This window comes from Chiloscyllium plagiosum, chromosome 39, assembly GCF_004010195.1.
Source record: "Chiloscyllium plagiosum isolate BGI_BamShark_2017 chromosome 39, ASM401019v2, whole genome shotgun sequence".
Classification (NCBI taxonomy): Eukaryota; Metazoa; Chordata; class Chondrichthyes; order Orectolobiformes; family Hemiscylliidae; genus Chiloscyllium; species Chiloscyllium plagiosum.
In genome coordinates this window covers 23,971,785-23,983,278 of record NC_057748.1, presented here as the reverse complement: position 1 = coordinate 23,983,278, position 11,494 = coordinate 23,971,785, and the positions used below count along the sequence as shown (strand labels likewise).

The following is an 11,494-nucleotide window of genomic DNA, read 5'->3' as shown; positions in this document are numbered from 1 at the left end:
GATGGAGGTCCCAGTGAGGTCAGACAGTGTGTGACCCCGGGAGGATGGAGGTCCCAGTGAGGTTAGACGGTGTGTGACCCCGGGGAGGATGGAGGTCCCAGTGAGGTCATACAGTGTGTGACCCCGGGATGATGGAGGTCCCAGTGAGGTCAGACAGTGTGTGACCCAGGGAGGATGGAGGTCCCAGTGAGGTCAGACTGTGTGTGACCCAACCCAGGAGGATGGAGGTCCGAGAGCGGTCAGACAGTGTGTGACCCCAGGGTGGATGGAGGTCCCAGTGAGGTCAGAAAGTGTGTACCCCGGGAGGATGGAGGTCCGAGAGAGGTCAGACAGTGTGTGACCCAACCCAGGAGGATGGAGGTCCGAGAGCGGTCAGACAGTGTGTGACCCCGGGGTGGATGGAGGTCCCAGTGAGGTCAGAAAGTGTGTACCCCGGGAGGATGGAGGTCCCAGAGAGGTCAGACAGTGTGTGACCCCGGGGAGGATGGAGGTCCCAGTGAGGTCAGACAGTGTGTGACCCAACCCAGGAGGATGGAGGTCCCAGTGAGGTCAGACAGTGTGTGACCCCGGGAGGATGGAGGTCCCAGTGAGGTCAGACAGTGTGTGACCCCGGGAGGATGGAGGCATAAGCAAAAGAACGGCTATTCTCGACTGGTCTACTCAAGATATCAAACCCACAGCAAGGTTGTTGACCCTTCTCTGCTATCTGGGTACTTGGGGATGGGCAATGAATACTGGTTTATTTAGTGATGTTTAGATTAGAATTCCCTACAGTGTGGAATCACGCCATTTGGCCCAACAAGTCTCCACTGACCCTCTGAAGAGTTACCCTCCCAGACCCATTCTCCTACCCTGTTGTCTTGCATTTACCCCTGACTAATGGATTGAACACAATGGGTAATTTAGTCTGGCCAATTCACCTGATCTGCACATGGACTGTGGGAGGAAACCCACGCAGACGTGAGCAGAATGTGCAGATAATACACAGACGGTGGCCCAAGGCTGAATTGAACCCAGGTCCCTGGTGCTTTGGGCACCAGTGCTAATCACTATGCCCCCCCTCACCCTCACTCCCATCCCATGAACGAATAACAAAAAGAAATCTGATGTGGAGAGTTTATAAATTTCAATGATCGGTGAAAGGAGGGAAGGTTGATCTGTTTAGCAAGAACATGTTCTCCTCACTGCAGTATTCTTTATCTCAGCTATTGTTATGGATCTATTACAGAATCTGAGAATACTTGTCACTGCATTGCTGAAGGACTAAACAGGGAAGAACATCCCACATTTCTCAAAGTGTTAGCATGGATGCAGGTATGTTGGCAAGTTGTGACGCATTTATTTTCTTGAACTGGGCACCTGAACCCGTGCAACAACCTGCAGTTCGGACTGGAAGAGGGTATAAGATGGGCTGTGTCGAAAGAGGGAAGTGAGTAATCACCTTTGTTCTTCACGTTGGAAAAGATATGGACTTCAGGAAAAGGGACTATGAGAAACTTGCACAGTTTGATATAAGAGCCAGGGAGTTAATGGAAACTCTAACTGGCTTAAAAATGGACAAATCCCCTGGCCTGGATGAATTGCAACTCAGTTAGCTCTGGAAGGTAAAGTAGGAAATTGCAGGAACTCTGTGTGTGGATGAAGAAAGTTCAGGTCATAGAATCAGAGCTGTACAGACCCTTCGGACCAACCCGTCCATGCCGATCAGATATCCCAACCCAATCTTGTCCCACCTGCCAGCACCATATCCCTCTAAACCATTCCTATTCATATACCCATCCAGATGCCTTTTACGTGTTGCAATTGTACCAGCCTCCACCACTTCCTCTGGCAGCTCATTCCATACACGTACCACTCTCTGTGTAAAAAAGTTGCCCCTTAGGTCTCTTTTATATCTTTCCCCTCTCACCCTAAACCCGTGCCCTCTAGTTCTGGACTCCCTGACCCCAGGGAAAAGACTTTGCCTATTTATCCTATCCATGCCCCTCATAATTTTGTAAATCTATTTAAGGTCACCCATCAGCCTCCAATGATCCAGGGAAAACAGCCCCAGGCTGTTCTGCCTTTCCCTATAGCTCAGATCCTCCATCTTTTCTGAACCCTTTCAAGTTTCACAACATCTTTCCAATAGGAAGACCAGAATTGCACACAATATTCCAACCAATGTACTGTACAGCCGCAACGTGACCTCCCAACACCTGTACTCAATACTCTGACCAATAAAGTGATGTAGTTTATATAGATTTCAGCAAAGCATTTGGCTGGGTCCCATATGGGAAACTGAGAAGGTTAAAGGACATTGAATTGAGGGAAACTTGGTGAGATGGATCAAAAACTGGCTTTATAGTAGGACACAAAGGGTAGTAGGAGAAGGCTGTTTGCGTGACTGGAGCCCAATGTCTGGCGGTGTACCTAATCAAGGATTAGTACTGGGACCCTTATTGTTTATTATATACATAAATGATTTAGATGAAAATGTGGGCAAGATGTTAAGCAAGTTTGCAGCCAACAAAGGTTGGTAGAGTGGTTAATAGTAAAGGAGGAGAAAGTGAGGATGGCAGATGCTGGAGACCAGAGTTGAAAAATGTGGTGCTGGAAAAACACAGCAGGCCAGGCAGCATCCGAGGAGCAGGAGAATCGACGTTTCAGGCATAAGCCTTTCTTCAGGAATGATTAATAGTAAAGAAGATGGTTGCAAGAAGATATAGATGGGTTTGTCAGATGGGCAGTGGCAGTTGACATTTAACCTGATAAGTCTGAGGTGATGCACTTTCGAAGAAACAACAAGATTAGGGATTACTTAATGGCAGGTCACTGGGAGTCTAAGAGGATTATCTTGGGGTAATTATTCACAGATTCCTTCAGTCGACAGAGCATGTGAATAAGATATTTAAGAGGGCAGATGGGACACTTGCTTTCATCAGTTGTGGCTGAGAGTATAAAAGCAAGGAGGTAATGTTGGGGTCGTACAGGGTATCAGTTAGGCCACAGCTGGAACACTGTGTGCAGTTCCGGTCACCTCACTGCAAGAAGGATGTATTAGCACTAGAGGGAGTACAGAGGACGTTCACCAGGATATTGCCTGGACTGGAGCAATTGAGATATAAGGAGACACTCGATCGGTTTGGATTGTTTTCTTTCGAGCAGAGAAGACTGAGGCAGGGACGTGATTTGAGGGGGATAAGATTGAGGGGGTATAGACAGGGTGATTAGAGACCAGCTGTTTCCCTTGGTTGAGGGGTTAATCACAAGAGGGCATAAGAGGCAGAAGATTCAGAGGGAATTTGGGAAAAATCTTTTTCACTGAGAGTGTTATGAGCATCTGGAATGTAGTAGAAACCTTACAACCTTTAAAAATATTTGGATGAGCATTTGAAATATCATAACATTCAAAGATATGGGGGCAGTCCAAGAAATTAGAATTAATGCATTTTTAGTGGTAGTTATGTCAGTGTAGACTCAATGGACCCAAGTACCTTTTCTGCACTGTATGACTCTGACTCTATATTGAAAGCTGTTACAGTCATAGATGAAGGGAGCTCCTGAGTGCTGAAACTGTCCGGTTTGTAACTGGTATTGGGACTGGAAGGGAGATAAAGGTAGTGATTCAGAGCAGAGTCTTCCTGAACAACAGTGAGACACCAAGGTGGCCACCCTGAGTGTGCCATCAATGAGAGGCAAGTGGATTAAGGAATCGGAAAAAGGTAATAGTTGGAGATTCTATAGTCAGTAGATTAGAAGGACTCGTAGACCAGATCAGGAAGGGTAAGGCACCTTCCTAAAGAGAAAAAACATTGTGTTCATAGAAGGAATATTTAAGTAAAGCATAAGACTTAATAGACAAGGCTTTGGGGTTGATGATTTCGGGGTTATTTTGCAGTGTCTGCTTGAGGAGAGGAATGTGAGGCAGGTCAAAGTGTGGTTAAGGTCTTAAGTAGGTGGGAAGTGTTCATGTTCTTGGGTAATTGAAGTAAGTTCAGAGAGAAGGGAAAGAACGGCTGTGATTTTTAAAATTCTTTATTGGAGTGTTGGCATCATTGGCATTTATTGCCCATCTCGAATTTCCTTGAACTGAATGACTTGGCGAGTTCAGTCAGTATTTCCAATTTGACCACACCACTGTCTGTGGAGTCATATCCAGGCCAGATCAGTTAAGGAAGTTTTGGCTTTTTGTAAAGGACATTTGTGAATGAGATAAATTTTTTTAAAACAGTGTTTGTTTGTTTCTGGTCCAGGTTTCAATTCCAGCTCTGACTAATGAATTGAACTTAACTTCCAGCAGCTGCTGTGTCCCAGCATATTAGCTTCAGCCCAGTGACATTACCAATCACACCATTAACTGGACCATCCACTACCAACACTGACCTTGAATCAGTGGCCGAGTGTTACCTGATGTGATGGAGCTTCTGAAGTATCCAGGTCTTAGGCAGTTCATAAAGCTATTGGAGATTACACTGTTTGGAAAGTCCCTGTCTCACAGGGACTTTGACCCTGTGAGACAGGAAGGACAATATATGTTTAAATCTGTCAGGGAAGCCTGGTGGCTCAATGGTTAACTCTGTTGCCTCACAGTGCTAGGGACCTGGGTTCGATTCCAACCTTGGGCGATTGTCTGTGTAGAGTTTGCATGTTCTCCCTGTCTGCGTGGGTTTCCATCAGGTGCGTCAGTTCCCCGTCACAGTTCAAAAATGTGCAAGTTAGGTTGTAAGTTTGCTCACTGAGCTGGTGGGCTTGTTTTCAGATGTTTCATCACCATGTTAGGCAACATCATCAGTGAGCCTCCAGTGAAGCACTGGTGTTCTGTCCTGCTTGCTATTTATCTGTGTTGGTCTGCTGTGGTGGGTAATAATCACTTCTGGTTCTTTTTCTGAGGGTGCGGTAAATGGGATCCAAATCAATATGTTTGTTAATGGAGTTCCGGTTTGAATGGCAGGCCTCTAGGAATCCCCATGTGTGTCTTTGTTTAGCCTGTCCCAGGATTGTCCCAGTCGAACTGGTGTCCCTTTTCATCTGTGTGCATGGATATAGTGATAGTTGCTCATGTATCCTGGTATCTGGGTTTCTGCCCGTCTGTCTGATATAGTGTTTGTTGTAGTCCTTGCAGAGTATTTTGTTGATGATGTTTGTTCTGCTGGTTGTTGGTACAGCGTCCTTCAAATTTATCAGGAGCTGTTTGTGTGGTGGTAGGTTTGTGGGCTACCATGATGCTAATGGCCGGAATAGTCTGGTCGCCATCTCAGAGACGTCTTTAATGTATGGCCGGGTGGCTAGAGTTTCAGGGCGTGTTGTGTCTTCTTGTTTAGGCCTGTTGTGTAGGAATCGGCAGACTGCAGTTATTGGTACCAGTTGTTTGTGAATGCGTTGTACAGGAGTTTTTCCTCAACTTCTCTTAGTTCCTGGGTGCTGCAGTGTGTTGTGGCTCATTTAAATAATGTCATAGGACATAGAACATACAGCACAGAACAGGCCCTTCGGCCCACGATGTTGTGCCGAACATTTGTCCTAGCTTAAGCACCCATCCATGTACCTATCCAATTGCCGCTTAAAGGTCGCCAATGATTCTGACTCTGCCACTCCCACAGGCAGCGCATTCCATGCCCCCACCACTCTCTGGTTAAAGAACCTACCCCTGACATCCCTCCTATACCTTCCACTCTTCACCTTAAATTTATGTCCCCTGGTAACACTGTTGTACCCGGAAATGATGCAGCTCCTTTTTTTGGGTGTTGGGGTGATGCTCCTGTAGTTCAGTGTCTGATCAGTGTGTGTGGCTTTCCTGTAATCGCTGGTCTGTAGCTCTCCATTGGCTCTGCATTTTATTGTAATGTCTAGGAAGGGGAGTCTGTTGTTGTTGTCTTCCTCTTTGGTGAACATTATACCAGTAAGGATGTTGTTTATGTTTTTGTGGGTTTCTTCTAATTATTTCCGTTTCATGATGACAAAGGTGTCATCCACACAGCGGACCCAAAGCTTGGGCTGGATCGTGGGAAGGGCTGGTCGTTCTAATCTCTACATAACTGCTTCTGCTAAGAATCCTGACATTGGTGATCCCATAGGCGTCCCGTGGTTTGTTTGTAGGTCTTGTTGTTGAAGTGAAGTGGGTTGTGAGGCACAGGTGTGAGGATGCTGTCCTTGCTGATGGAGTTGGTGCTGTTGGGACTTGTGACCAAGTTGCAAATCTAGCGATCTGTGGCAGACATTTTAAAAGTAAAGTCAGAACTTCTGAATGAATGGAAAGTAGAGATTTAAAAAAAAAGATTTGTGTGGCCAAGACATAAGGATCAATACATTTCTTGATAGGTTGTGAAAGCTGTTCAAGAGTGACTAAGTTGGACAAGGATTATACTTTGTAAGGAACTCTGGATTTCATATTTCAAGGTCAAAGTAATGAAACTTAATGATGTACAGTGTGATCAGAGGAGGCTGTCACAGGTAGGATGTTTGACAGAGATGGTCAATTTTGAAGAACACTGGACAGGCAGATTGTACAGGTTTGAAGACTGTGCTTGATATTGTGGTTCATACATATATTTAATTACTCAGTATAAGAGGAATTATATCCAACTGATTAGAAAGGTAATAATTTGTTTTATTAATTTGTCCTCACAGATCCAGACTCCACAATCATTGAGTTCTTGACAGAATGTAAGACTTACCATTTATTCTGGTTGACAAAGTTTTACCAGGACAGACTTGAACAGGCGATTGAAGAAGGGGTAGATGGTGTCAGCTCATTGTTAACATATAAGAGGATTTTCAGTGGAAAGGAACATTCGGTAAGTGGGAGAAGCACAGAATGGGTTCCAAATATCTAAGTCATAACAGTTACAGAATAATAGAAAAGGAAATGCTCACAGCCTCATGCTGTATTAATATTGGAGTTTAATAACGGATCACCAGTCATCCGTTCATCTACAACAAACCCAGACATGAAATAAGAAAAACACCTGCAGTTCTGAGTTTCAGAACTACAGATAAGTCACTTGTGTCTCCTAAGCCTGTTATATGTGTCATCGGGAAAAGTTTAGCTTTCAATTTTAACAAAATCTTCAACATTTTACAGCAAAAATCAGGACGGGTCTTCCCCCATTCTTTGCTTATATCTAATTTTTCTGCTTAAACCAACCTTTTTTTGTTTAATTTTTAAATGTTGACTCTTAGCTGCTCTCTGGGCAAAATAAAAATGGGCAATAACTGCTGGCGCAGCCAGTGCTTCCTTTATCCTGTGAATGAATTTAAAGAAATATGATGTTCACATGTCGAGATGGGACCAGCAAAAAACCTGCACTTTCATCATGAGTCAGATAACATGGGAGAATGGCATTGAGCTCTACAGACCAGAGCACAAGCGTATCCAGATTCGGATAGACATTTTCGTAGCAATTTTAAAATCATATACCATGAGAAATCGGAGATGGTGATGCCATTGAATGAAAATGCTAACGTCGTAGGTAATTGCAGAAAGTGATCAGTTGACAATTCCCTGCCATGAGCATTACTTGCCACTTTAAAATCAATCCTGGCTGTCATTCAGGGCTTGCTGTACATAGTTGAAAGCAGTTGGTCCTAGGAGACAACGCAGAGAAACTTAGTGATGTCTGGAGCTGAACAATAATTGTGTGCCTTTGCACAAGATATGAGGCCAACAAGTGAAGTGTTTTCCAGAAAAAAGGTTATTGACCTGAACCATAATTTTGAATGATGAACAGGTTAGGCTCAAGGGGCTGAATGGCCCAGTTCAGTTCTTCACTGTTTCGCTTCTGATCAGAATAGATCTGTAAATCGCTCCTGACCAGTAACTACTTGCTGTCCTAAAAACTATTCTGAGGTAGTACTGTTGATGGACAGATCATGCTTGGTGGTGCAACAGCCTATTTCAGATTGCATCTTTCCAGAAGATGTTTACAATATACTCATCCATATTCATGGGGGATTGGGATATGATGCAGTGACTGCTTTCCAGGCTCAGAATAAGAGGGATCCCACTACTGAGGAGATCCTTTCCTTCTCATTCACAGTATCTGTCTTTCACTTTATTGCTCAATCTATTAATGATTATTCTTTACAGGAAATCACTGAGCTCGCGAAGAAGAGAAACCGAGCGGATAGTTCCAAACTTCTCCTAAACCTGGTGATGGAGAAAGGCTCTCAGGCCCAAAGGGTGATGTGGGAATCCTTTGTAAAAATGCGCCATGGTTTGCCAAAGTTGGATAAATTACTGAAAACGATAGAGGAACATGGTACAGTAAAGTCTCACATTATTTAATTTCGGATTGGAGCATTTCATATTTTGCTGAAGTATTACACTAATCTAAATTAATGAAATCTAAATCTGAACAGGTTCTGATCCAATTCGTTATATGGATAATGTCCGAAGTTTGTCTGAAATACCCAGTCACCTGAAAGGTAATTAACAACATGGAAATCTTAAACCGATTTATTTTCAATTCTGAAAAACAGATTGTCTGATCTTAGCCATTTATATGGAGTTTGATAGTCTAATAATCTAAAATTCAGAAGCTGGGAAACACAAATCTAAGTAATTGGAGCATCCTTCAAATATCAACTGTTTTACATAGATTCAACTTAGGATTGATCCCATTTCTCCTGTATGCTGTAGATGTGTGAGAATTGAATTATTTCATCAAATGAAACTGCTGGTAACTGTTGTGTACGACTTTTAGACAGAGAATCCCAATACCATGTGCAACCCTGTACACACCTGACAGGATCCCAATATACTTTAACGTCTATCCCTATGCACTTGGCATTTGAAAATAACAGCATTTTTAGTTTGACATATTTAGATATGCCTTTCCGATAGAGGGACAGAGAAGTGAAAATAAGTGAATTGAAACACTTTGTTTTTATTCCTTCATGCGATGTAGCTCTCTGTAGCCAGGCCATTTATTGCTCATCCCTGTTTGCCCAGAGGGTAGTTAAGAGTCAACCACATTGCTGTTGGTCTGCAGTCACATGCAGACCAGATAAGGTAAGGATGGCTGATTTCTTTCCCTTAAGGATATTAGTGACCCAAGTGAGGTTTTTTTTGCAATCAACAATGGATTCATGGTCGTCATTAGTCTCTTAATTTCAGGTTCTTTATTGAATTCAAATTCCACCATTTGCCTAGGTGGGATTTGAACCCACCTCCTCAAAACATTAGCTGAGTTTTCCGTTTAAAAGTCTAGCAATAATACCACTAGGTCATTGCCTCCCTGAATTGACATTACGTCTATACCATGCAAGTTGGCAGTTCAACTGAATTGTTCGTAAATCTTCTGGTTGCTTATTCATCTGACTAGTTCCTTTTGTAGTGAGGTTCACATTCTAGATCTATCTGTGGTAATGCTGTTTTCATCTGTGTCACTTTCTGGGATGATTGGTGACCACCTTCATTTTCAAATGAATGTCTCCACTCCGTTCGGAGTGGCGAGGAGAGAGGGAGTGGTGAAGCAGGGGCTGCCAGGAAGGGTGAGTTTTCCCGCATTAAAAGGGACTTGACTCGGGAGTCGAGCCTCTATTTGCCGAGAGGTGCCAGGGAGGAGCGAAGGACTTCTGGGAAGTCATATATTTGTGTGGGTGCGTTACCCGAAACACCAATCGGGTAGTGTCTCCCACCCATCATCCTCTAACCAAAAACAAAGATTCTGTGCACCAGATTGGTAAGGTAACGAGTTTATTTTTTATTCCTTATTTTTCAACAGTCTCAATGGGAATTTAGAATAGTGGAAATGGAGGTTAGGGCAGTTGAATGTTCCTCCTGCAGAATGTGGGAGGTAAGGGTCACCACTAGTGTCCCTACTGACTACATCTGTGGGAAGTGCACCCAACTCCAGCTCCTCAAACCGCGTTAGGGAACTGGAACTGGAGCTGGATGAACTTCGGATCATTCGGGAGGCAGAGGGGGTTATTGAGAGGAGTTACAGGGAGGTAGTCACTCCTCAGGTACAAGAAAAAGGCAGATGGGTAGAAAGGGAACCGGCAGGCAGTGCAGGGATCCCCTGTGGCCATCCCCCTCAACAATAAAGAGGAGTTACAGGGAGGTAGTCACTCCTCAGATACAAGAAAAAGGCAGAGGGGTAGAAAGGGAACCGGCAGGCAGTGCAGGGATCCCCTGTGGCCATCCACCTCAACAATAAGTATACTGTTTTGGATACTGTTGGGGGGGGGGACTTACCAGGGGAAAGCAATGGGGCACAGGGCTCTGGCACAGAGTCTGTCCCTGCTGTTCAGAAGGAAGGGGGAAGAGGAGCAGAGCAGTAGTCATTGGGGACTCCATAGTTAGGGGGACAGATAGGAGGTTCTGTGGGGACAAGAGAGACTCATGGTTAGTCTGTTGCCTCCCAGGTGCCAGGGTTCGTGATGTCTCTGATCGTGTTTTTGGGATCCTCAAGGGGGAGGGGGAGCAGCCCCAGGTTGTGGTCCACATAGACACCAAAGGCATAGGTAGGAAGAGAGATGGGGATTTAAGTCAGAAATTCAGGGAGCTAGGATGGAAGCTTAGAGCTAGGACGAACAGAGTTGTCGTCTCTGGTTTGTTGCCCGTGCCACGTGCTAATGAGGCGAGGAATAGGGAGAGAGAGGAGTTGAACACGTGACTACAGGGATGGTGCAGGAGGGAGGGTTTTGGATTCTTGGATAATTGGGGCTCTTTCTGGGGTAGGTGGGACCTCTACAAGCAGGATTGGTATCCTTCTGGTTCATCTGAACCAGAGGGATACCAATATCCTGGGGTGGGGGGGTAATTCGCTAAGGCTGTTGGGATGGGTTTAAACTAATCCAGCAGGGGGATGGGAACCAAAATTGTAGTTCGGGTATCGAAAAGGTTGAGAGTAGGGAGGTCCGAAATCAAGTTTCAGGGACGCAAGATGGCACCGGCAAGCAAGACGTTGGTCTGAAGTGTGTCTACTTCAACGCCAGGAACATCCGGAATAAGATGGGTGAACTTGCAGCTGGGTTGGTACCTGGGACTTTCAGAGACATGGATAGAGCAGGGACAGGAATGGTTGTTGCAAGTTCCAGGATTTAGATGTTTCAGTAAAAACAGAGAAGATGGCAAAAGAGGGGGAGGTGTGACAATGTTGGTCAAGGACAGTATTACAGTTGCATAAAGGATGTTTGGGGACCTGTCAACTAAGGTAGTATGGGCTGAGGTTAGAAACAGAAAAGGAGAGATCACCCTGTTGGGAGTTTTCTATAGGCCTCCGAATAGTTCCAGAGATGTAGAGGAAAGGATAGCAAAGATGATTCTCAATAGGAGTGAGAGAGACAGGGTAGTTGTCATGGGGGACTTCACCTTTCCAAATATTGACTGGTAACACTATAGTACGAGTACTATAGATGGGTCAGTTTTTGTCCAATGTGTGTAGGAGGGCTTCCTGACACAGTATGTAGACAGGCCAACAAGGGGCGAAGCCACATTAGATTTGGTACTGGGTAATGAGCCCGGCCAGGTGTTAGACTTGGAAGTAGGTGAGCACTTTGGTGATAG

The 11,494-nt window shown here is 44.7% G+C and overlaps 1 protein-coding gene across 2 annotated transcripts in view; it reads left to right on the top strand.

The window, feature by feature from the left end:
* The window catches only part of LOC122542350 (NACHT, LRR and PYD domains-containing protein 3-like), an 83,085-nt gene that overhangs the window by 3,321 nt on the left and 68,270 nt on the right, over window positions 1-11,494 (top strand). The window contains exons 2-5 of one of the 2 annotated variants that reach the window (XM_043680040.1): window positions 1,229-1,314; window positions 6,610-6,776; window positions 8,069-8,240; window positions 8,341-8,406. In XM_043680040.1, the coding sequence (XP_043535975.1) occupies window positions 1,305-1,314; window positions 6,610-6,776; window positions 8,069-8,240; window positions 8,341-8,406 (415 nt within the window). In that variant the 5' untranslated portion in view covers window positions 1,229-1,304. The remainder of the gene's footprint in view (window positions 1-1,228; window positions 1,315-6,609; window positions 6,777-8,068; window positions 8,241-8,340; window positions 8,407-11,494) is intronic. The other variant, XM_043680041.1, reaches the window with a different exon arrangement.